This window comes from Aethalodelphis obliquidens, unplaced genomic scaffold, assembly GCF_003676395.1.
Source record: "Aethalodelphis obliquidens isolate GAN/ISIS:26980383/991018 unplaced genomic scaffold, ASM367639v1 scaffold24, whole genome shotgun sequence".
Taxonomy (NCBI): Eukaryota; Metazoa; Chordata; class Mammalia; order Artiodactyla; family Delphinidae; genus Aethalodelphis; species Aethalodelphis obliquidens.
In genome coordinates, this window is record NW_020837968.1 from 5,415,282 (window position 1) to 5,442,539 (window position 27,258).

Consider the following 27,258-nt stretch of genomic DNA (forward strand, 5'->3'; position numbering starts at 1 on the left):
TTAACTGTATGAATGAAGAAATTAAAAATATTTATTACTATAGGTGATCTACAGTTTTATACTTTACAGTTCAACTAAAATAACATTTGCCAAAGCCAAACGTATGACATTTTAAATACAGACGTTTACATATAATGCAACACACATCTAAAAGTAAATATTTCCCGATAGTTAGAGACATACATACTTATTAGCATCATCATCTTTGAATAATATAGTATTAAATGATTCAGTGAGATTTGGAATAAGAACATGATCCATGGAGGAGCACTATCTGAATATGAGCCAGTGTGGCATGTGCCTGAGTTTCCAGGGCCTTGGACTCCTTGCCACTTTATTTCCTCTCATTCCAAAAATAAAGGTTCATGACTCTGGGGATAAACCTCCTCTGGTCATCATTCAGATGACTCACTGCCCACTCTTTTAGCGGAAAGTTTTTCTCACAGATGAGAAGATGCTCCACTCAGTCCCAACCTGGAGCTATTGCAGCATCTGGTCATGTTTCTTTGACCAGCAGAAGTGGTTCCGTATAACTGAGTAAGTCCATGCTCGCTTAGGAATGAGCACAAATGTAGATCCCATTCTTGGTTATCAACCTAGGTTCTGTATGACCTGGAAGTTCTGTAGAGATGAATGTGTCCTCCCAAAAGTTCCTGTTGCTGGCTTATAACTAGAAGTGATATATTGCTATTCTTGAGCCAGGGTTCTATACTCTCTATAACTGAACCAGAGAAAAGCTTCATCATTATAGAAAATGTTGTCCAAATACATGGCTATCTGAGCATCATATAGTTTACATCTAGAAAAAAAAGTCCAAACTAGATATTTGGCCAAACTGTTGAAATTTTGCAAAAGTTTAACCTTTACAATCTTATACAACATAATTATTACTTCTTTTCTGCCTTTTAATTAAGCAATAAGTTTTTCTGACTGAATGAAATGAAGTCAGATGGAAGCTTTTACAGAATATCTTGGCAGATAGAGTATATATTGTCAGAAAAAAAATTTTGGTTTGCATTTTTTAAATCATTTCGAATGATGCACTTTATTTTAAAAGACTTAACCAATTTGTTAACATAAACACGCTATATCTTAGAAGCAGATATACAAGCTTGCCAGCAAAATGAGCAAAATTAATTTTCTTTATAACCAAATGGCAACATCTGACTTTACATCCTGGAATTCATTGTAGGTAAATGAACGTGATCGTCTTCTAAGATTTGTTGGTCTCTGAGGTCTTCCTTCTATCAAGTCTAAATAGATGTCAGATTTCAGAAAACGTGTGTAACTGTCTTGCTCCATGAGCTGATACACTCTGCTTTGTGCAGCATCAAAACTGTGGAGGGTGGGTTGGGTGATGCTCCTGGTGATGATTTCTTTGGTGTGAAAATCAAGGTTAACCTGGATAATAAAAACAATAATAAAAGTGTAATTATCGTCAATCTACTTAAGTAAACACCTTTGAGAAACAGAAGTAAAGGACTGACTCCACGTTGGAGGGGGCATACGGCACTCGGATGCTTGGTGCTTTTCCTGTTGTGGGTCCAGGGATCCAGTGATTCACTCTGGGCTGGCATGTTACCTGGCTCTTCTCTCCCTTTGCACCCGGTCCTTATCAGTCTCTGCCAGTGTAGGATCATGGAACAATGTAATGTTAGGTGTCCTAGAGATCATTAGATTCAACTCATTTTCAAAGTGAAAACTAAACTTTGTAGAAATTCAGTTATTTTGAGTGAGGGCAAGCAGTGTGTTTGGGCCATATTTGGGATTTCAATGTGAGGCTTTTGCTATATCCCAGTGCTCTTTTCATTATATTATGATGTTTTCCTACAAGCAAACGTGTGCTGAAAATGCCTATATGCATATATACGTGTGTGTGTATATATATATAAAGATATAAAATCCTTTAACGCTTTTTATCAAAACATTGATGATATATTCGGCTTTGATGGTGCTCAGTTTTCAGTTTTCACGTAGGTTTCTTTTCCTTCGTGGGTAACACCACATGACCAGCTGCCTTTGTTTACTTGCGTGTAAGGGGAAGACAGGATAATACGTTGAAACACAAAACAGATTGAGACATACTGAAACAAGGAAAATAACTGTCATTTCATGTGCGACAGTATCTACATAAGCAGTGCTACCTCGTGGACAGCAACAATTTATAGTCAAACAGAACTCTTAACAGTGACAGATTATCAGTTCTACACTTCAGTGAAAAGACTATTTATTGAGCATGTACTAAAAATACAGAAACTGTAATTCATATTCAAGGATAGTGAAGTAATATTTGCTGGTTTAATAGCCATTTTAGCAGTTGTTTCATACAGTTACCTCATACTGAGCTTGCAGTAAAAAAAAAAATCACAATTGTTTTTTCACTTGAACCGTTGCCAAATTAGGTTTTCCTCATCTTTCTATTATGAAATTTTCTTTTAGTCCATTTTAATGTGTAGGGGTAATAATTACAGAGCAAATGAAACTTTGTACAGATAGATGAGCTAACATTAAAATAGTACATAATACAAACCTCTTGATTTCTCTTACCTTCATCACGTACAAAAGTCTTTAGTTTCTACAAGCAGTTACTTGTGCTAAGGTGATAAACATGATAAATGAATGAATCTAAATGTTGCAATTAATTGTGTTCACTCTTAGTCTAGAATAAAATACCCCGAGGAGTAACTTCAGTTATACCTTTCCTTCCATAGCAATATCTTATAATGCATTCTGTTTGTAAATAGAAATCTATATACAGGCAGACCTCGGAGATATTGCGGGTTCCCTTCCAGACCACCTCAGTAAAGGGGATATCGCAATAAAGTGAGTCACACAAATTTTTTGGTTTCCCAGTGCATAAAAATGTTATGTTTACATGATAATCCATTAAGTGTGTGATAGCATTATGACTAAAAAAACAACATACATCCCTTAATTAAAAAATACTTCATTGCGGAAAAAGGCTAATTATCATCTGAGCCTTCAATGAGTCACAGTAGAAACATCAAAGATCACTGATCACAGATCACCATAGCAAGAATAATAATAATGGAAAAAGTAAGAATTATTGTGAGAACTACCTAAATGTTACATAGAGATATGAAGTGAACCAATGCTGTTGGAAAAATGGCACCGATAGACTTGTTCAAGGCAGGGCTGTCACAAACCTTCAATTTGTAAGAAACAAAATATATGTGAAGTGCAACAAAGTGAAGGGAATAACATGAGGCATGCTTGTAAATAACCACCAGTTTTGTTTCAACAAAATTCTGACCTTTCTGTTAGAATGTATGGCAGTACCGATTTGATGAAGACATATTCTCTCAAAAAATTTTTAAACAGATGTAAATTTTTACAATCATCTTTACCTCTTGTGGAGCATCATTCTGTATAAATTTCTCATATATTGCTTTTGCTTTATGAATTATTTGTTGAGGGTCTTTGCTTTTCTTGAAATCTTCACAGGCTATCCAAAATTCAATGTTTTCCTCACTGAATTCAGTTTTAAGAAATCTGGTAAAAGTCTCCAGTCCATCTACCAAGGAAAGAAGTGATATATTTTAACTAAAAAATATTGATACTGAGAATATATGCTACTTGATATTGAAGTACAACTGTGAGTGTTAGCAGAAGAAGCGTCTTCCCTGTAATTCAGGGCAGTAGCACACTTCTTGCTCATGAGGAACCATGTTAACAATTAGCTGAAATCTTCACAACTATGAAAGGTAAGTACCAATGAGGCTGGTATCATACTTAGACCTGAGTAACAGGGACCTTAAATCTGGACCTCACTTTGGGTCTCTCTCAGCTGTGCCTTTCCTTGGGGTGAGTGTCATAGGGTTATTCTACAGAGCCAAAGAGCCATTCCAGCTGGAGATCATCTCTCAACTTCTAGACCATGCTTCTTGGACTCAGGACCCTGAAATTCCCTTTAAAAGGCTTTGTGGGGCTTCCCTCGTGGCACAGTGGTTGAGAATCTGCCTGCTAATGCAGGGGACACGGGTTCGAGCCCTGGTCTGGGAGGATCCCACATGCCATGGAGCAACTAGGCCTGTGAACCACAACTACTGAGCCTGCGCGTCTGGAGCCTGTGCTCCGCAACAAGAGAGGCTGCAATAGTGAGAGGCCTGTGCACCGCGATGAAGAGTGGCCCCTGCTTGCCACAACTAGAGAAAGCCCTCGCACAGAAACAAAGACCCAACACAGCAAGAATAAATTAATTAATTAATAAACTCCTACCCCCAACATCTTCAAAGGAAAAAAAAAAAGGCTTTGTGTTTCCAGGATTGGCACAGTCCTCTTCCCCAGATACATCCACCAAAGGCACCTGTCTCAGTGGAATGCACACCCCAAGGCTTGAGTGTGGACAGGACTTGAATTTGCACGCTGGAGTGTCCACCGAAATGTGCAAAGAGGCCTCTCACAGTGTGGAACCAAACCATGGGTGGAAAGTGAAGGGAGGTGGGCTATGCTTATAGGGTAGAACTGGGAAGAGTCTGAGAATTTTATATTCAAACGTAATCTACCATGTGTCACAATAGAAGGATAAAATGGTTTTTTTTGTTTTGTTTTTTGGTTTTTTTTTTTGCGGTATGCGGGCCTCTCACTGTTGTGGCCTCTCCCATTGTGGAGCACAGGCTCCGGACGCGCAGGCTCAGCGGCCATGGCTCACGGGCCCAGCCGCTCCGTGGCATGTGGGATCTTCCCGGACCAGGGCACGAACCCGTGTCCCCTGCATTGGCAGGCGGACTCTCAACCACTGCGCCACCAGGGAAGCCCAAAATGTCTATTTTTAACAGTTTATTAGCCTGATCTGTAACTCTTAAGCATTTAGAAATATAGTATGGGGCCTCCATTTTTACTTTTTTTCTGAGGCCCATGAATGTTAGGGGCAGGTATCAAGTCTTATGGAAGACTGCCAGGGTTCAAGTTCTTGTTCAGCTAGTTACTATGTGGTCCTGAGTGAGTTACTTTTCCTTTCTGTGTCTCAGTTTCTCAATATTTAAAATTAATGATAAAACCGACCCGATAGAGCTGTTTAGAGAATTAAATGTGCCAAAATGTGCAGGACGCTTAAAACAGAAACTGGCGTATAGCAAGTTCTCTATCTGGGTTTTGATGGAGGGTGTGATGGTTATGATGATGTTGATGATTTTGATGACTATCGTTTTTTTTAGGCTCAGTTAGGTAAAGTTTCATAGCTAAAACTGTGGCAGACTCAGGATTCAACACTAAGACAATCTGACTTTAATACTAGGGTTCTTTCAACTATTTATGATATTCTACTTTTTTGGGCTAATAGGTTTTTGTTTTTTTTTTATTTATTTTTGGTCGTGTTGGGTCTTTGTTGACGCGCTTGGGTTTTCTCTAGTTGCGCGAGCGGGGTCTACTGTTTGTTGCGGTGCGCAGGCTTCTCATTGTGGTGGCTTCTATTGTTGTGCAGCACCGGCTCTAGGCACGTGGGCTTCAGTAGTTGTGGCTCGAGGGCTCTAGAGCGCAGGCTCAGTAGTTGTAGCACGTGGGCTTAGTTGCTCTGCGGCATGCGGGATCTTCCCAGACCAGGGCTCGAACCCGTGTCCTTTGCATTGGCAGGCAGCTTCTTAACCACTGTGCCACCAGGGAAGCCCCGGTATTTTTTTATAAAATTAAACTTCTTTGAGAAAATTATAGATTCACGTGTAGTTGTAGGAAATAACAGAGACAGAGCCCATGTACCCTTTATCCAGTTTCCACCAATATAACATCTTGTAAAACTGTAGTAAAAATATCACAAATAGGATAATGATATTGATATAGTTAAGATACAGAATATTTCCATGATTACAAGGTTATCTCATGTTGCCTTTTTACTGTTATACTCACATTTTTCCCACACCCAACCCCTCCTTAAATGTTAGGAACCAATAGTCTGTTCTCCATTGCTGTAATTTGGTCAACTCAAGAATATGGTATAAGTGGAATCATGTAGTATATATTGTTTGGGGTGGCTTTTTTCATCTACCATGATCCGCTGGAGATTGATCAGTATAGCAGTAATTTGTGCCTTTTCATTGCCGTGTTGTATTCCATGGTATGGATTTGTTTAACCATTCCTGTTGAAGGTTTTGGGGAGCAGTTATCAATAAGGATGCTATAAACATTTATGTATAGATTTTGTGTGTGTGTGTGTAGATGTAAGTTTTCATTTCTGTGGGATAAGAGAAGTGAAGCTGTTCAGTTAATGGTATTTGAAATAGAGAAGAGAGCATTATAGAAGCATTGAGAAAAGGTAAAAATGTTCCTTCTAGATTTTTCAGATAAATTTTCTCAGGGACTTCCCTGGCAGTCCAGTGGTTAAGACTCTGTGCTCCTAACGCGGGGAGCACATGTTTGATCCCTGGTTGGGGAACTAAGATCTCACATGCTGCACAGCACAGCCAATAAATAAATAAATAAATAAATAAATAAATAAATAAATATTCTCAGAGAAATTCACATTTGAGTTGGATACAAACGATTTTTAGCAGTCTTTCTTCAGATTTGTTCTCTACTCATAGTTATGACCTATTTCTCTTTCTGCTATCACAGGTGAGTTATTACACGAGGAAATTTCATGAGTGCTGTCTAGATTTCTCACCTAGCAGCATTTGAAATATTCTTCTTCCTAGGATTCTAGGACACCATACCTCCTAATTTATACCATCCGATTACTTTTAAGCCTGGCTGTTCCCTGGTTAAATGTGATGTTCGCTGGGATTCTGTTCTTTACATTCTTCTCCTTTTCTTGCCTCTTCTACCTCCCTTTTCTTTCTCTATCCTCCTGTATCCTCGTCTTCTAACATTTTTCCTGAAACTCCTTTCCCCCTTATTTCCCTCTGTACTTTATGCATACTGCTGGCACCTACAGGCAAAATAAGGCATTACAAACAATCTTGCAAACCAGTAAAGTTTCTCTGAGTTAAATTTTGATCTAATTAAAAGATTTTAATCTCATTGCAAGAAATCATTAGAAGAAAATTTTTCTCTTCACCTCAGATATTCCTCCAGCTACTGATCTATATCTTTCTCCTTACAAAGTCCTTTGAGTAAGCTTTCTGCAGTTGGTCTCTTAATCCCCTTCACTCATTTACCTCCCCATACACTAAAATGTGGTTTCTACTCAACGCTTGACTTAAATAATTTTTACCAAAATGACTTACTGTAATATTCCATAGAAAAATTTTTTTCCAATCCATATATTACTTCATCTCTCTATGACAGCAGGCAAAGATGAAATATGTCTGTAATTCTTTTCTATGGCACATACACTCTTGAGTTTCTTCTTATATCTCTGACTACTGCTTTTCTAAATACTTCTCAGTTTATCCTTCTTCCTTCTTCCCTTTAATTCCAATTCCAGGGCAATCACTTCAACACTTTAACACAATGAATATGCTGATGATTTTCAGAAACGATCTCCGGCTCAGATCTCTTTCCTGAGCTCCAAGCTCATATCACCCAACATTTGGTAAACATCTCCACTGAATTTCCCACCAAAATAATCACATCACAGCTGAATTCAATATCGTCACCCAAAAGCTTCCCAGAATGTTTCCCATGCAATGACACCATCCACTCAACAACTTAACCCACAACCCTGGCATCCTTAGGGATCCCCAATTTTCTTCTCAACTCAATTGATAATCAAATCTTCTCAAGTTTATCTTCTTTATGTATCATGCATCTGTCTTTTTATTTTTATTCAATCTGGAATTACCCTTATTCAGACCAGGATCATATTTTACATAGATTATTATAAAAACCTTCTAAATGGTGACTCTGACTCCAGGCTTCACTTGCTTCCATCCCCTGCTAACCTCCCCCCCCCAACACTTTCCAAGTTATTATTCACATTCTAGTCAGTAATATCTTTCTAGAGTACAAACTTAATTATGTTTCTTCACTGTTGAAAATTTTCCAACAATGCCCTTAATCTCTTTCCACTCTCTTTCTCACGCTCTAAGCTCCAAGCACAGTGAAATAACTTAGAGTTCCATTCATGTGCCATGTTCCCACATCTCTTTAGCTTCTATTGGAAAGATTTTCTCTTCCTACTCCAATTTTATCAATCTAATTTCATCAGGCTAATCTGTATCACCCATTGAAGTTTAAATTAGAGATCACTTTATCTGGAAAGACTTCACTGATCTCTCAAGAATAAGTTGGGTGTCCTTCATATATGACGTCCTACACTGGGTAACATTTAAACTATTGTGCTGCAGTTGCTTCCTTATTTTTGTTTCTCATGCTATATTGTGAGATTCATGAGATGAAGGCCCTTGTCTAATTTGCCACAAAGATCCCCAGCACGAAGAAATCACTCAATATTTACTTACTGAAAGAAATAAGTAATAATTGAACACATGAGAAAAAGTACAAATTTTCATTAAAAATACAAAAGTTCTAGCAAAAAAGTCTTGTTGAGGAGGCAGAGATGAGTCTGGGGATCATGATATGTTTGGGATTTGTGGGTCAGGGTACAGAGGAAAAAAGAGAAGAAAGAAACATGCAGAGGGTGCCTGGAAGTCTACATGCAGGTTACCTGTAGATCCTTGGCTGAGGGTCAGGCTGTACACGGGCAGGGCAAACTCTGTGAAGCCCAGAAGAGTATAGCTACAGTGGTGCTGAGAGGTAAATGGAGATCAGGGAGTTTGCATGGGTCTGGGAGACTTTGGATTTCTGGCCCAGCTATAGTGGAGATACCCAAGAAAGTCTATATTTTTGGTATAAATACTACAGGCAAGGTCTTTGTCCTCAAACTAAGATAAATTGGAAAGAGATTGGTTTTAAATATCAAACTGATCAGAAAGAATCAAGAGGATCCACCCGTGATTTAACTGACTGCCAGAAAAATAATCTAATGCTGTTTAAAGGAAGACAGCATAATCTAGACTCCTGTATCTTCCTCCTTGCACACATACAATAAAAATTTATTAGGCATGCAAGAAATGTCTAATGTGACCCATTATCAATAACAAAAGTGGTCAATAGAAACAGATACCTGAAACACAAGATACCTGAAATGTTGGAAATAGCACAATGGTGAAGAATGAAAAGGTTAAAAAAGACATAAGGAGTGAATAGATGCAAAAACTCAGAAAAGAAATTGAAACTATAGAAAACAATCAAATGGAACTTCTAGAACTAAAATGGAAAATACTTGAAGCAAAAAAAATTCATTGGATCATCATGACAGCAGATTAACAACTGCCTAAGAAAAGATGAGTAGACTAGAAGACGGGAAAATAGAAATTATTTAATTTAGGATAGTAGAGGACTTCCCAGGTGGCACAGTAGTTAAGAATCTGCCTGCCAGTGCAGGGGACATGGGTTTGAGCCCTGGTCTGGGAAGATCCCAAATGCCGCAAAGCAACTAAACCCATGTGCCACAACTACTGAACCTGAGCTCTAGAGCCCACAAGCCACAAATACTGAGCCCACCGTGTGCCACAACTACTGAAGCCCACGTACCTAGAGCCTATGCTTGGCAACAGGAGAAGGCACCACAATGAGAAGCCCACACACTGCAACAAAGAGTAGCCCCCGCTCACCACAACTAGAGAAATCCCGCGCACAGCAATGAAGACATAACACAGCCAAAAATTTTTAAAAATTTAAAAAAAAAGGATAGCACGAAACGAGGGGGAAAATTTCACAATTATACTTCCAGATTTTAATTCTGTTCACTCATACATTTATAGAACAAATAGACAGAATGTCAATCAGAATATGTAAAACTTGAACATTATCAACTAAATTGACCTAATTGACAATTATATGACATTCTACCAAATACATATTTTCAAGTGCACAAGCAAGATTATCTAAGATGGATCACATGCTAGGATGTAAAATGAATATAAATAAATGTCAAAAGATTGAAGTCTTACACAGTATGTCCTTTGCCCATAAGGGTTTTAATCAAAAATCAACTAGTCATTTTCACAGTGTTGATTCTTCCAATCCAACAACATGGTATATCTCTCCATCTGTTTGTATGATCTTTAATTTCTTTCATCAGTATCTTACAGTTTTCTGCATACAGGTCTTTTGTCTCCTTAGGTAGGCTTATTCCTAGGTATTTTTTCTTTTTGTTGCAATGGTAAATGGGAGTGTTTCCTTAATTTCTCTTTCAGATTTTTCATCATTAGTGTATAGGAATGCAAGAGATTTCTGTGCATTAATTTTGTATCCTGCTACTTTACCAAATTCATTGATTAGCTCTACTAGTATTCTGGTAGTGTCTTTAGGATTCTCTGTGTATAGTATCATGTCATCTGCAAACAGGGACAGCTTTACTTCTTCTTTTACAATTTGGATTCCTTTTATTTCTTTTTCTTCTCTGGTTGCTGTGGCTAAAACTTCCAAAACTATGTTGAATAAGAGTGGTGAGATTGGACAACCTTGTCTTGTTCCTGATCTTAGAGGAAGTGGTTTCAGTTTTTCACCATTGAGAACGATGTTGGCTGTGGGTTTGTCATATGTGGCCTTTATTGTGTTGAGGTAAATTCCCTCTATGCCTATTTTCTGGAGGGTTTTTATCATAAATTGGTGTTGAATTTTGTCAAAAGCTTTCTCTGCATCTATTGAGCTGATCATATTGTTTTTATCCTTCAATTTGTTAATATGGTGCATCACACTGATTGATTTGCATATATTGAAGAATCCTTGCATTCCTGGTGTAAACCCCACTTGATCATGGTATATGATCCTTTTAATGTGCTGTTGGATTCTGTTTGCTAGTATTTTGTTGAGGATTTTTACATCTGTGTCCATCGGTGATATTGGCCTGTAGTTTTCTTTCTTTGTGACATATATGTCTGGTTTTGGTATCAGGGTGATGGTGGCCTCATAGAATGATTTTGGGAGTGTTCCTCCCTCTGCTACATTTTGGAAGAGTTTGAGAAGGATAGGTGTTAGCTCTTCTCTAAGTGTTTGATACAATTTGCCTGTGAAGCCATCTGGTCCTGGGCTTTTGTTTGTTGGAAGATTTTTAATCATAGTCTCAGTTTCAGTGTTTGTGATTGGCCAGTTTATATTTTCTATTTCTTCCTGGTTAGTCTTGGAAGGTTGTGCTTTTCTAAGAATTTGTCCATGTTTTCCAGGTTTTCCATTTTATTATCACATAGTTGCTTGTAGTAATCTCTCATGATCCTTTGTATTTCTGCAGTGTCAGTTGTTACTTCTCCTTTTTCATTTCCAATTCTATTGATTTGAGTCTTCTCCCTTTTTTTCTTGATGTGTCTGGCTAATGGTTTATCAATTTTGTTTATCTTCTCAAAGAACAAGCTTTTAGTTTTATTGATCTTTGCTATTGTTTCCTTTATTTCTTTTTCATGTATTTCTGGTCTGATCTTTATGATTTCTTTCCTTCTGCTAACATTGGGGTTTTTTGTTCTTCTTTCTCTAATTGCTTTAGGTGTAAGGTTAGATTGGTTATTTGAGATGTTTCTTATTTCTTGAGGTAGGATTGTTTTGCTATAAACTTCCCTCTTAGAACTGCTTTTGCTGCATCCCACAGGTTTTGGGTCATTGTGTTTTCATTGTCATTTGTTTCTAGGTATTTTTTGATTTCCTCTTTGATTTCTTCAGTGATCTCTTGGTTATTAAGTAGTGTATTGTTTAGCCTCCATGTATTTGTATTTTTTACAGATTTTTTTCCTGTAATTTATATCTAGTCTCATAGCATTGTGGTCAGAAAAGATACTTGATATGATTTCATTTTTTAAAAATTTACCAAGGCTTGATTTGTGCCCCAAGATATGAACTATACTATCCAAAGCAATCTACAGATTCAGTGCAATCCCTATCAAACTACCAATGGCATTTTTCACAGAACTAGAACAAAAAATTGCACAGTTTGTATGGAAACACAAAAGACCCTGAATAACCAAAGTAATCTTGAGAAAGAAAAATGGAGCTGGAGAAATCAGGCTCCCAGACTTCAGACAATACTACAAAGCTACAGTCATCAAGACAGTATGGTACTGGCACAAAAATAGAAATATAGATCAATGTAACAGGATAGAAAGCCCAGAGACAAACCCACGCACATATGGCCACCTTATCTTTGATAAAGGAGGCAAGAGTATACAATGGAGAAAAGACAGCCTCTTCAATAAGTGGTGCTGGGAAAACTGGACACCTACACGTAAAAGAATGAAATTAGAACACTTCCTAACACCATACACAAAAATAAACTCAAAATGGATTAAAGACCTAAATGTAAGGTCAGACACTATAAAATTCTTAGTGGAAAACATAGGCAGAACACTCTGTGACATAAATCACAGCAAGATCCTTTTTGCCCAATGGAAATAAAAACAAAAATAAACAAATGGGACCTAATGAAACTTAAAGGCTTATCACAGCAAAGGAAGCCATAAACAAGATGAAAAGACAACCCTCAGAATGGGAGAAAATATTCACAAACGAAGCAACTGACAAAGGATTAATCTCCAAAATATACAAGCAGCTAATGCAGCTGAATATCAAAAAAAACAAACAACCTAAGCCAATAATGGACAGAAGACCTAAATAGACATTTCTCCAAAGAAGATATACAGGTAGCTAACAAACACATGGAAGAATGCTCAACATCACTAATCATTAGAGTAATGCAAATCAAAACTACAATGAGGTATCACCTCAAACCAGTCAGAATGGCCATCATCAAAAAATCTAGAAACAATAAATGCTGGAGAGGGTGTGGAGAAAAGGGAACCCTCTTGCATTGTTGGTGGGAATGTAAATTGATACAGCCACTATGGAGAACAGTATGGAGGTTCCTTACAAAACTAAAAATAGAGCTAACATATGACCCAGCAATCCTACTACTGGGGATATACCCTGAGAAAAACATAATTCAAAAAGAGACATGTACCAGAATGTTCATTGTAGCTCTATTTACAAGAGGCAGGATATGGAAGTAACCTGAGTCCCTTGACAGATGAATGGATAAAGAAGATGTGGCACATATATACAATGGAATATTACTCAGCCATATAAGGAAACGAAATGGAGTTATTTGTAGTGAGGTGGATGGACATAGAGTCTGTCTTACAGAGTGAAGTAAGTCAGAAAAACAAATACCATATGCTAACACATATATGTGGAATCTAAAAAAAAAAAATGGTTCTGAAGAACCTAGGGGAAGGACATGAATAAAGATAGAGACGTAGAGAATGGACTTGAGGACACGGGGAGGGAGAAGGGTAAGCTGGGACAAAGTGAGAGAATGGCATGGACATATATACACTACCAAATGTAAAATACCTAGTCGGAAGCAGCCACATAGCACAGGGAGATCAGTTCCGTGCTTTGTGACCATCTAGAGTGGTGGGATAGGGTGGGTGGGAGGCAGATGCAAGAGGGAGGAGATATGGGGATATATGTATATGCATAGCTGATTCACTTTGTTATAAAGCAGAAACTAACACACCATTGTAAAGCAATTATACTCCAATAAAGGTGTTAAAAAAAATCAACTAGTAACATAGCTTTAAAAGCCCCCAAATATTTGGAAATAAAACAACACATATAAATAATTTATTGATCAAAGAAGGAATCAAAAGAGAAATTAGAAAGTATTTACAATTGAATTATAATAAAAATACAGCGCATCAAATTTTGTAGGATGCAGTTTAAACCGCATTTAGAGGGAAATTTACCACATGAAATGCTATACTAGTAAAAAATAAAATCTGAGTTTCTACTTTAAGAAGCTTTAAAAACAAGAGAAAATTAAAGCCACAGTAAGTTGAAGGAAAAAAAATTATAAAAGAAGTCTATGTAAAAGAAAACAAACCATAGAGAAAATTTACAAAGCCAAAAGTTGGTTCTTCAAAAACATTAATAAAGTAGAACTCCTAGTGAGGCTGTTTCATAGTAGTAGGAAGCAAATCAGTGATATTTCCACAGATCTTAGGCATATTACAAAGATAGTAAATATTATGAATGATTTTATGCCAATAAATATAATTTAAATAAAATGGGAAAATTGTGTAAAGAAAGCCTACCCAAACTGACACTGAAGTGAAAAATCTGAAACTATTAAATTAATAGATTTTTATAATAAAAATACCACCCCCCCAAAATAAAATCTTGGGCCCAGATTTGGTGAATTTCATCAAACATTTAAGAAAAAAGTATTCTAATCTTATACAACTTACAGAAAACAGTGGAGGGATGAATAATTTCCTTCTCATTTTAAGAGGTTAGGATAACTCTAATACCAAAACCTGACAAATGTAACACCAACAGCAGCCCCAGAAATAACGATTAAGAAAGGAAAAGAAAATTATAGACCAATGATCACAGATGTAAAGATTCTGAACAAAATATTAGAGACTTAAATTCAGGAATTTAAAGAGGGAGAAGCATACATTCTAGCATTAAGGCAAAAAAATTGTGAAGTAAATGATAGCTTTCTTTGTCTACTCAACTTATTTTCACTTACATTCATTTCTTCTATTCACTATTCTCTAGAACTATTCCTCATGGTCCATGATTATTTGTAACATAATAAGTTCCATATAGAATGAAGCAAGAAGAATGAATATGGTAGAACTATGGTGATAACTGAGAGGGTTTGCATTTTTAACATGTTTAAAGGTTTTGAGGGCTAAGTGCTGTTCATACACATTACTACATTTAATACTACAATATATGTATGGAATATGTCCTATATTAATTTTCGTAGCTGAGAAAACTGAGATTCATATAAATTCAATTGTCCCAGATCTCAGTTTTCAAACAAACTAGTTGTAGAAGTATATCTTTCTCAAGAAGGCAGCACTTTCTGTCATAGGTAGAGTAACAGTCCTTCAAAGATGTCCATGCCCTAACCCTCAGAACCTGTGACTACATTACCTGACATGGAGCAAAAGCTTTGCTGATGTGATTAAGGTTAAGAACCTTGAGAGGGGCAAATTATCCTGGATTATCCAGGTGGACCCAATTTCATCACATGAGTGCTTAAAAGTGAAGGAGGAAAGCAGAGAAGTGGGTCCGGGGAATGCGATGTGAGAAGCACTCTTGCTGCCCTTCAAGATGGCAGAAGATGGTCAAGAGCCAGAGTGTGGTGGCTTCCAGAGGGTGAGAGTGGCCTTAGTTTAGAGCCAGCAAGAGAATGGAGACCTTGGTCCAAAAGTGCAAAGAGCTGACTTCTGCCAAGAACCCAAATGGATAGGAAAGGGATTCTCCCCAAGACCTTCCACAGAGGACAACAGCCTGCTGACACCTTGATTTTTTTCCCAGTGAGATCCGTGCTACACCTCTGACCTACAGAACTGTAAGATAATACATTTGTGTTGTAAGTCCCTAAAGTTATCATAGCTTGTTACACAGCCACAGGAAACTACTATAGTCCTCAAATCATGTGTTACATGTCACCATTTACTTCTCCTATATCTAGAACTTGTCCTGTTTGTCATGAAGCATTGTGTTTTCATTTTTGTTTTTAATGCTGAAAGCAACTGTTTGATTATATTAGAGATCCAGGAACTTAATGTAAGAGAACAACAGCCAGAAATGGCATAACCTACAGACATTCCTTAAGTGATAGGTATGGGATCTCTCCAAACACTACCATGATAGAGGAGCCCTGTGGGCGTCTTCTACTCCACTGCTCCTTCCATTGGTGTTTTCATTGGGGTGAGGGGAGAGTCTGCCATTTCTTTTCCTTTGTAAATTGATCCTGAGCACCAGATGTTAGTGGTTAAACCTTAGTGAAGAAACTAGGAAGACAAGCAAAGGTCAGTCTCAACAAGAATTTGAGAAGGCATCATAGGACTGACATGCCACCCAGAAATTGTCCACAGTGATTAGAGGCTGGTAAGATAATTCCTAGTCAAACACAGCTGTCTTAAGGAGGCCTTAGTTCTAAGCGCTTCCTGCTTAAGTCAACAAATTCTAGTCTCTGAGGAGAAGGAAGAATGATCAATGTGAGTGATATTGAACCGCTCTTGTTCTTATTTCTCTAGCACAGTTAGTGTTTGATTTTCAAGATTTATTTCTCATGCTGTGTAGTGTGCTTTGCTCAGAATGTAGCAGAAAAATATAAATGGATAATGATTCCTTGAAGCTTTTTGATAGATAGAAGATTTTCCCCAAATACCTACAAATGTATATATTCTCAGAGTAAAGTTAATGATCTATCTCTGTTTTTATTATTTTTAAGCCAAAATAGCTATCAAAGTGAAAAACAGGGAGTCAGACAAGTGGGTTTTACCCTGACTTGTTAACCCACCAGCACTCTTAGGGATTACTGTTCCTCAGTGCGGTCTGTTTGACTTTCCTTTCCACAACTCTTTTACCCTCTGTAGCTCAGTACCTGAACTTGTAAAAAAGCAGTTTGAGTCATTACTGTTGTCGAAGGTTACATTCCTCTAATTTTGGAAAACTACATCGCAGCAGCAGCCTTTCAGACTTCAGGTAAAGCTGGAGCCCCAGGCTGATGACTTTAGAAAATAGGCTGAATAAGCATCATTTGCCTATTGATTGGCAACAGCTTGAAAACTTCTTCCTTTTCCATTTATGCGACTAGAAAGATCATTTTGTTGCCTAATCTCTGCTTTTACTTTTTGTCCTTTTTTTTCCCTTCTTCTTCTTGTGTAATGATCCCAGAAGGAAACAAGGAGACTAAGGCAAAACATGCCTTTCAACCCCTAAATCAAAATTGAAGTAGAATTTGAAATGTGGGCAAGGTTTAGGTGTGTGAAAGAAAAGCCACAACAAAAACAACCATCTGTAGACCAATTGGCTTAAACCAAACTTTCGGTAGTTACGTAGTCATGCCCCAGCCTCTGGCCAGAACTTTAAAAAAAATATATTGAGAATTCCCCCTTGATGAATTTTTAGTGTAATCAAAAACCGCTGCTTAGCACCCATACTTCCTTCCTCTTTAAAATTTCTAAAATGTTTGCCCTTTTTTCCTCCAATTAACATCCACTTTTTGCTGGATTGAATCCTAACTACATGTATATTCTCTTAATTTATCTCTCATAATTATCTTCACAACTGATAGATTCTTTGTATTTTTTAATAGAACTCTGAAATTTCTTACTTGCTCGGTAGCTGCTATAAAGTAGTCTGAGGAGGATTCCTTGACTAGATATTAGGAAACAATTGGAAGCAAGACAGCAAAATGATGGTGAGAACATCTTCAGGTTATCCTAATTAAGAAAAGCAAAAGTGGTCGTATGGAAATGTGCACTTTGATATTGAAAAGCCTGTCATTGGGTGGTATTGCCCTGTGTGTTCATGATGTGGGTCCTGCCTCTTCCTCTCCCACAATGAGAGACATCTGTCTTGTTCTAACTTGCTGCTCCGTTACTATTTAAATGGAAATTAAAGCAAAGTTAGCAAATAAAATGCCTGCTATCTTACAACAGAACGGTCTGTTCCAGGTCAGACCTAGACGGGAAAGAGGAAATTAAGAATATGCTTTAGTGGGCTTATGAATAAAGTTACTTTGACCCCAGTGAAGGGAAATGCTTTTTGGATTTCATGTTATTCTATCTATATGTCATATATAAGCATGATTGATCAGTTTTTAAATACCAGATTGTTCCTAAAGCAAGTTGATAAATTGCTGTGACAATTTTAGGAGGATGTGGTCATCACTTTTCCTATTAATCTCAATTATAAGAAACTTTTTGTATTGACACCTAGAAGGGATCATCCATATGCCAGACAACTGAAATTGTTACTTATTAAAAATAACTTCCTTTGTCTATCTTTTAATTATTTGTGAAACACTTAGTATGAACCTGAGGACTGTATTATAAACTGAAAATGCAATGATATTAATTACAATAGTTGAAGTTTTGAGTCTTTGCTAAGGCCTGGGCACACTGCTATATGCCTTTTATTGGGGCAGTTCCATTTAATTTTCACACCAGCCCTAAGGAGTTAAGTCCTGTTCTACCCATTTATACAGATGAAGAAGCTGAGGTTCAGAGAGTTGAGTTGCCCTGAATCTTACCGCTGGGAAAAGACAGCACCGGGGTTTGAATCCAGGTTTATTTTGTTTATAATTATAGAACGTTTGTCTTTCAACTGCCATGAAACAACAAAGTCTTTACTGTTGAGGAATATGGAGATTAATAGGCAAGACAGGCATGTATAGACCAAGGACTAAGAAATGAGAATTGCAGGGGTGACTAATTCTGTTTGGAGCAGCAGAGAAAAATCAGCTTACTTAAGATGACTATAGAAGCCTTCCAGAAAATAACATGAATGCTACTTAAATAGTCCTTCACTAATTCACAAAGCATGAGTGAGTGTCAGCTCTGTACCAGCCGTTGGGCTTTGGAGTACCACCGTGCTTAGTCTTGAGTTTGATACAGACATTCAAAATGAAGTCACAGCATTAACGTAAGGAAAAGCGCTGTGTGTTAAAAGTGCTCATGGTGAGTTAAAGTGAATGAATCTTGTTGCCATAATATGAATATAATAGGGGAGAATAAATACTGATTCAAGAAACAAATTAATGATGAATGAGAAGGTAGTTCACCTATTTAAAAGTTTAAGTAAATGACTTTTAAAACAAATAATACGTAATATCATGCGGGATTATCCCAGCACGCTAGTTACTTCCTGTTTCTCTTACTCACTTGGGGCAGCTGCATGAAGTCAGGTCACAATGGAACCGTTTCTCACACAGAGGCAGTAACTTACTAAACAGTCCTTTAGAAGAAAGCAGTGGTGAAGACATCTGCCAAAAGCGCTTGATAGAACCCGGGATTAGAATTCACACTGGAAGAAGCTGGCTCAATGTGTCATACAAATATGAAATGCTTGTAATTGCATGTTTCTAAATTGAAACTCTGACATCTGTTGGAGTATTTTTCTGATGCCAAGAAACCAAATGAAACAAAAAGTCAAGGAACTCAGAAGTTGGAAACCCAAATACAGTGTGGTATCTTAAGTACTAGGTTGCCTTGCTTCTCCTTTGATATTTGACTTTGGACCTGCCACAGAATGTGGTGGTTACTTGTGCAATAATGATTTGTTTGTGCGGCCCATTTATAATCTAGACTGGATTTTACTTACTTTTATTTTTTAGATAGATAAAGTAATTGCGTGTTTGTTACGGGTCAGCTTGATTCAGAAAGTTAAATTTGCAGAACCCTGGAATCCCTTATCTTGCAGAAAACTGGTAACTGAAAATTGGAAAGGGCAACTTAAAAAGCCACAAGGTGAAAAGTGTAAGGAGAAGTGCTAATTTCCTTCCCCAAAAGAGAAGTATGCACTTCCTTGCAGCCTTTCCTCAAAGTCAGTAATATGTACTTCCCACAGTATCATCAGTTCATGTTTTTAAATCAAGGGGGTGAAATGACTCACATATTCCTTTTATCCTACCTCATCGTGAATTAGTCTCAAAATTAAGCTTAGTATATATAATCACAATTTAAAGTGCAAAAAGTCCAAGCAAATAGCTGTTAATAAAAAGACTAAAAATACTGGAATTATTTGCAGTGACTGGAAAAAAGGCTGTACAGGAAAATAAACAGGTAGTAGTTGGAAGTTTTTTTTTTATTGACAGACTCCCTTCATAGGAAATAACCTTCTCTTTCAAATCTTTACTTATCAAGTATGTGAGATGGTTAGAAAATGTTTCTATAATCAATCATGCTTCTGTATTCTAAGTGTGTGCCTATAAAACCCTGCAAAACTGCTGATAAAGTTTACCAGCAACTAAAAAAGTTCAAAGTCTCACCTGTTATCTTCTCCAAATCTATTTTTTCCACCTCTATTTCTGATCTATAAAAGGCACTCTTACCTTCCTATTAATATGGAACAAAATCTAGAGATCTTTGGCTCCTTTTTCTTCATCTCCTTTTACTTCACCACCTCACTTTACAACATAAGTACACATTCATTCAGTCACCAAGTTCTTCCATTTTCTTTCCAAAATAGCCCTTACGTTGAGGTTAACTTTGATATTTGTAACAACCTTGTAGGCAGTCCTATTATATGCATCCATCAGAGTTAGCTTTCTAACAAACAAACTCTTCTTGAGTTTGTCCCCAACTTGATTTTCCAATGTGATTTTTCACTACTCTTTACCTCAATGAATGCGACCTGCTTGCTTTCCTAGGTTATAAGCCCAGTAAGCGCAAATCGCTTATTTCTCTAGCCCTTTTCCTGCCTTTTTCTCTACTCAGGAATAACCTTTTCCTCTGCCTGTTGAAATCTTGCACGCATCGACATAATTTCATGTAATGATTTTCTAAAGCCTACATGAAACATTGCAAGTTCTACAGGCATATTTTAAACTATTTATCCAATTGTTTTCAAAATTATGTATTATCAGCAGCATTGTTTTACTTTCAAAGCTGTCTTACACAGAACCATATAAATATATGCATACAAACACTCACGAATATGTGAGTGTAATATACATATATATGTAATTTTATTGGAATTAATTGATTTGCTAAGTTCATATTGGTAACATTTATTTTCATAAAGTCAATTGGTAAGAAGACTGATAACTAAATTTGAAATTGATGATTATGAATGACAGTCTGATACTGGTTTTTGGTTTATTCCTTTTGTTTTTCTTAAACAACATTTAGAAATTATTGTTATATATGGTTTTAAATCATAGATTTTTATGATTCATTTTTCAGTTTCAGGCAAATTTGTCAATAAACAGGGAAGGCAGGAAAAAAATTACCTTAATATCTGCAGAGAAACAAATGAGGAATGGAGGTTAAATTATTGATGGACTGCAGTGTATTAAATTTACTGTATAACATATTTAAGTTCATTTTTTAAAATAACATTTACTTTTAGAATAGATTAGATTTACAGAAGAGTTATGAAGATAGGACAGAGCTTCCACACACCCCACACCTCCAGATCCCTGCTATTATTAACATCTTACATTGGTAAGGTACATATGTTATAATTTTTTTTATATATAAATTTATTTATTTATTTGTTTTTGGCTGCATTGAGTCTTCGTTTCTTCACACGGGCTTTCTTGCAGCGAGCGGGGGCTACTCTTCGTTGTGGTGCGTGGGCTTCTCATTGCAGTGGCTTCTCTTGTTGCGGAGCACAGGCTCTAGGAGTGTGGGCTTCAGTAGTTGTGGCATGTGGGCTCAGTATTTGTGGCTCGCGGACTCTAGAGCGCAGACTCGGTAGCTGTGGCGCGCGGGCTTAGTTGCTCCGCGGCATGTGGGATCTTTCCGGGCCAGGGCTCAAACCCGTGTCCCCTGCATTGGTAGGCAGATTCTTAACCACTGCGCCACCAGGGAAGCCTCTACATATGTTATAATTAATAAACAAATACTAATACATTATTATTAACTAAAGTCCCTACTTTGGTTATATTTCCTTGGATTTTACCTTCTGTGCTTTTTTTAATTTTAAAAGAGTTAAGCTACATTTTAGGAACGAAATTTGAATACAATAGTGGGATTATCAAAACACTCCATGGATTCCTTGGTTTCTGTGGAACACAGCAAAAACACTGTTCTTTCTGCTTGAGTTTCATCTATTACCTGTTACCCTAAGCCACGCTTTTTCAAATTATGTTTCTCAATAAAGAATTACTTTCTCTCTAGTTCGCTAAATAAATTGCACTGTTTAATGCCCCATGCCTATGTTGGCTTTCTGCTTGGATGATCTCTTTCTCTTTGTCCAGCTAGTGAATTTTTTTATTAATCCCCTAAAATCTAGCATAAGAACCATCTACTCTGCTCCTTTCCTAAAGATGCTAATAATTATTCTGCAGTGGTTTTAGTATCAGGCATTTTTTTTGTCAAATAAATACTCAAATTTTCTGATGTATTTTGTTTGACTTATCACTTCACTTCCCATTTGAATAAATTTAATACATTTTCCATTTCCTTTATATAGATATGGCATACAGAATTTGAGAAACTTACACATTTAACGAAACGGAAATTCTATAAAATCTGATAGAGCAAGGTCTTGAAGTGTGTGTGTGTTTGTGTGTGCATGAGTATAAAACTTTCCTTTTTTTTTTCTTTTTGGCCTACAGTCAAGTCAATAGAAATGAGCTGAATTTGACCATTGCAACCATGAGACTTTCTTAGGTGATTATTTTAAGCTTTATAATTTAATAGTACAATAAGATTTGCAATTTAGAATAACTGAATTTTTGGGATTGATTAAAAGAATACCATTAACATAATTTTTTGTGAATCCAGTATAATTTAATTAGCACTTTGATCATGAGCAATGATAATAATGTCTAAGTGGGTCAGTGCTGATTTTTGTTATTCATGCTACCCCCTCTAGGTTCCAACTGCTGCTGTTTTACAGAACTTTAATATTTCCACCAGTAGAGAACAGAGAGGAGCAGATTTTTTTCCATTTGGTTTTGACTACTTGTAAAGCAACATGATTAGAGAATGCCAGGGGAGGATTTTCTGTAGGACTAATTGCCTAGAGAGAACCTTTATTCTCTCTAATGGGTCGTGAGAGTATGATGAAATTATTATATACCAATGTATTAAGTTAAAGAAAAGTCCAGCTTATATATTTCTTTCCATTGAAATTTAACCCTGTAAGTGATGTTTATACAGCTGGGAGCAGGTTGCAAAACAGAAAAAGATTATTAAATTTATTGTTGATAATTATTTTTCATGATAGCAGAAGCCATTTACATTTGTGTAGTGTCAAACAGTTATTGGCTTGTTGCAACCTAAGTGTCCATCAACAGATGAATGGATAAAGAAGAGGTGGCACATATATACAATGGGATATTACTCAGCCATAAAAGGAAACGAAATTGAGTTATTTGTAGTGAGGTGGATGGACCTAGAGACTGCCATACAGAGTGAAGTAAGTCAGGAAGAGAAAAATAAGTACCGTATGCTAACACATATGTATGGAATCTAAAAATAATAATAAAAATGGTTCTGAAGAACCTAGGGGCAGGACAGGAATAAAGACTCAGATGTAGAGCATGAACTTGAGGACATGGGGAGGGGGAAGGGTAAGCTGAGATGAAATGAGAGAGTGGCATGGACATATATACACTACCAAACGTAAAATAGCTAGTGGGAAGCAGCCACATAGCACAAGGAGATCAGCTCGGTGCTTTGTGAACACCTAGAGGGGTGGGATAGGGAGGGTGGGAGGGAGATGCAAGAGGAAGGGGACATGAGGATATATGTATATGTATAGCTGATTCACTTTGTTACAGAGCAGAAACTAACACACCATTGTAAAGCAATTACACTCCAGTAAAGATGTTAAAAAAAAAAAAAAGAAACAGAAAACAGTTATTGGCTTCTTACTCATCTCATGTAATCCTGACAGAAATTTATTTCTATTGGAGCTAAAGACATTGTGATCTCCATTTACAGTTGAGGAAGCTGAATATGAAAGTGATTAGGAAAGTGATTGTGAGGCAGAAGAGAACCAGAGCTCAAATCTCGAAAGGGACCCAGGACTAAGTTTTTCCTAGCAACAAATTTGGTTATATTATTCGAACACTTAATATTTACCAGGTGCTGGGTTTGGAGATCCACAGATGAAAAGACATGTTTCCTTATAATAAACATTCAAACTGGAAAAAAAAATGAATTCCACTTCTTTTTTCCTTGCTCTGACTAGTGAAGAGGCTCAAGGGCTGAGTTGTGCCCAAATGGTGGAAATAATAGGAGATTAAAAGAAGAAATAAGTTTGGGGGGCATGAATTAGGGAGGAAAGTTTTACATAGGTTGTAATTAGATAAATACCTGAACCAAGAGAGTGACAGAGGAGATAATGAGAATGGGAGATAGGTTTTACATATATTTGGCAAGAATTTTAACAAAAGTCAAGAAATGGGTGGATACTGGGAATGAAGAAAAGTTGAAGAAAGCTGTTCACATTATTTTTCTCCAAAATAGGGAGTTATAGAGCATTAAGGTGAAATGAGGATGGAGTAACCCATTAAACTTTTTTCAGCATGAACTTCCTTTCTTACCACTACCCTCCATTTTCACTACATCCTTGCCTAAATTTAAGCCTTGATTTCTCTACCTATACTTTTCTTTCTCTGAGTCAATATTACAATTCAGAGGCAGAATCTGTTTTCATTGGAAGAGGGAAGGTCTTCAGGGAGAGTCTGCAGAAATAGGATTCTCTGTCAGTAAATCTAGGGGAACATGAACTGGTCACCAAAACCTTATAGATGGATGGACAATTAGGAGAAAATTAAAGGACATGAAGACAGATTAGAAAAGTTGGTTTCATCAAAGAGTGCATAGTACTTGAGGCTGAATTGCAAGTACTGCACTCCCAGCAACAGGAGCTCCTGCTTCCAGTAGACACCTTAGGATGAGAAAACCACTGGCAATGCTGTAAACAGTAGTTAGCCTCAGGCTAACCCAAAGAAATGCGGTAAGGAATAGAAGAACTTGGAGATACAAATAAAAGCTGTGGGCTAGAGGAAGTGTGTGGCTATTTGGTAGTGATAAAGTGTTGCTTCTTAAGCAGACTCTGCCTGGTTTAACGTGGAAAGCAATGAACCCTGTGGTTGCTTAGCCTCATCGCCTACTCGGTTCAGTCTGTCAGTTTTACTCCCTGAAAGAAACTGTGTATTGAATAAAGGCCAGGAAAAAATGCTTACTCAGCTGTTTCCTTATGCAGCTGACTCTAAGGATTAGCAATCCAGGCAGCCTGTCCTCTGACCTGTGCTTGGACAAACTCAGTATTTGTCCTCACTTTCCATCTCATCTACAAAGCTCCACCTTAAATGCCCACCTGATTCTCAGTTACTCTGCAAAATTCTGATGACTGATGCAAAGAGTGAAGCATTTATAAAATTAAAACAATATATATTTTCACGAAGGTTTCCTAACTATCCATGAACAGAGCTACTTTAGATTTTTGATCACTTAACAGTAAAAATAACACAGATAATCTGGGATTTAATAAAACCAAGGATCTCATTCACAAACTAAAAACACTGAAAATATGGAACTATTCATCTAGCACCAAGAAATATTTCATCCACCATAAGTAATTCTTAATAAAATAAGAGTATTTTTAAAATACTCTTATTAGTTGACTGTTCTATTATTTAGTTATTTCTGTGGATCAAAAACTCATATTGCTGTAAATTATCAATCAGACTAAATTTTTATGACAGCCTGCTTTGTATAGTTACATACATATTTTGTATACTTTTCCATTAAAGAATAAAGTATTTGGGAAAAGTAGCACTAACCTTTATGGGAAAGCAGTTTGTCAAATGATTCACCCCATATCACTGCTTCTTCAGGAGAGATTCTGTTCAAGAAACAATGTTTTATAATGGAGTATGCAGAAACTCTACTTATGAATCTGCTCTAACATGTGCTATCATACTGCTCTTTTCAGTCATATTTCACAGGATTTCTCCTTTGATTATTATACAATGGAAATTGTATTTATATTGGAAAGTTCAAATACATTGGGTTTTGCCTATAAAACAATGTGTTAAAATAACATTATTTTCTCATGAATTATTTTATTTTCTAGGGAAAAATAATCATGTGTTAGGTTAAAAACAAAGAAATCAGGTCAATTATCTTTCTTAATTTGGAAAATAGGAGAACCTAATCTAACAGTGTCTTTCAGTCAAACTTTTTTAAAACTGCAATTTCCTTGAAACTCTTACCAAAATATGCAACAATTTTTTTTAACAGATACAGGAAGTTTGACTAATGAAGTTTTAAAAGGGTAAGAAATAGGAAACATTCTTAATACAACAAATATTTTAGAAATGTTGATAATTGAGAATTGAATATATTTGTCTTGGATCTTTTATTGGTCATATTTCATATTTGGAAAAATTTATATTATCCTAGTGTATAAGGTTATTCCATTTTCTGTTTGAACTAAAGAAATGGCTAAAAGTTACAAAACATCCCTTTTTGTGCTTTACTTGATACTGTACCTAGGGCATTTTTTCCAAACTACTGAAGAAAGAGATGAATAGCACTTCTCAATGACATTGTGCAAACTCTTAAATTAATGAGTATTTCATCAGTTTAAAATACAAAGTGATGAAGGAGTAAAATATATCATTTAAAATTGGCAGGCATATAATTTTAAAAGAGCATCTTTAAATTTTTATGAGATTACTTAATTCAAGCTATTAAAATGGTTTAATTTTATGGAATAGATCTGGTTTTTTTGAAATGAGATCGCTAACCCTTCCTTATATTACTGTGTAATATTCAATAAAATGGTAATCCCTAATTTCCTCTTTCTTAAATCTTTAATGATAGAATCAGCAAAATGTCCCCCCCCCCCCCAGATAATTACAAGTTATTCACCTTGTTTCTTTGGCCAGTTGCCCAGATCTGCTGGAAAGAGTATCTTCGTGAAACTCAGGTTTCTGCACAAGAAGACTTAGCCTATTTCTTTTTTCCTTAGCTCTGTAATGAAAAGGCATTAGCTTCAGGACAACTTGGATGACAATTGAAATCTCTCCTTCTGACTGACAAACAGATTTGGGATTGGTAATCACCTGGACACCCCTTCTCACCCACCTCCCTCACTCTGGACACGCTCAGTGGTTTTCTTAAGAATTTCATTTAAATACTGTTTATGGAGGAATTAGGATAGCATATGTGAAATATACTTGTTTTTTTTCCCCTCAGTGACTTTAAAGTATTTGAGATTATATTTCAATAAATATTATTACAAGTTTTCCTGTGTGGTTAAAATTGTTGCACTTTAAAAAATAAAATAAAAATACTTTTAGATTTAACAGTTATTTACTCCTAATAAATAGATTTTTTTCAGTTGTAATATTACAATCAATATATTTTCAACCAGATATTTTAAAAACAAGTGCTAACAAATATTCAATGTCGATCATGTTTTTAAAAGTATAAGGCTAACTTAAAAAATTATGATTTTTACCTGATTTTGGCTTCTTTGCTTGTTTCTTCTTTTCCTGAACCATATATTAACTTGAAAAAAGTTTTTTCTTTTGGTTCACACATATTTAATTGAGAAAAGAAAAACAATGATGTTTCCATCTTCTCTGTCTAAAATGTAGAGATGTCTAATTTATTACATCTTTCACTTGTTAATGCTATTCCATGGTTATACATAATGGAGTAAAAAGTTATCTCAACCCGTCAGCAACACTTTAAAAAAAAAATCAAGAGCTTGGGTTTCTGCCTCTGCAAAAATATAGAACTGAGGAACTAAAGTACAATTCAGTCTGGAGTTGTTTAGGGAAATGAGACTACAATTTTGCAAAATGACTCT

At 36.4% G+C, this 27,258-nt stretch overlaps 1 protein-coding gene across 1 annotated transcript; it reads right to left on the reverse strand.

The window, feature by feature from the left end:
• RGS18 (regulator of G protein signaling 18) lies at nt 1-27,258 on the reverse strand. The gene is made up of 5 exons (XM_027122177.1): nt 26,905-27,258; nt 26,313-26,414; nt 25,220-25,281; nt 3,369-3,535; nt 1-1,401 (listed from the first exon to the last, which is right to left on the reverse strand). The coding sequence occupies exons 1-5, from the start codon at nt 27,021-27,023 to the stop codon at nt 1,144-1,146; spliced, it is 708 nt and encodes a 235-aa protein (XP_026977978.1). The 5' UTR covers nt 27,024-27,258; the 3' UTR covers nt 1-1,143.

What these genes read in the sequence shown, in the direction of transcription:
- RGS18 (XM_027122177.1), bottom strand. Translation starts at nt 27,023, where the DNA reads ATGGAAACATCATTGTTTTTCTTTTCTCAATTAAATATGTGTGAACCA. An exon ending in AGCAAAGAAGCCAAAATCAG is followed by an intron (nt 26,415 to 26,904) that starts GTAAAAATCATA and finishes TTTTCATTACAG; the next exon opens with AGCTAAGGAAAAAAGAAATA. An exon ending in CAACTGGCCAAAGAAACAAG is followed by an intron (nt 25,282 to 26,312) that starts GTGAATAACTTG and finishes TTTCTTGAACAG; the next exon opens with AATCTCTCCTGAAGAAGCAG.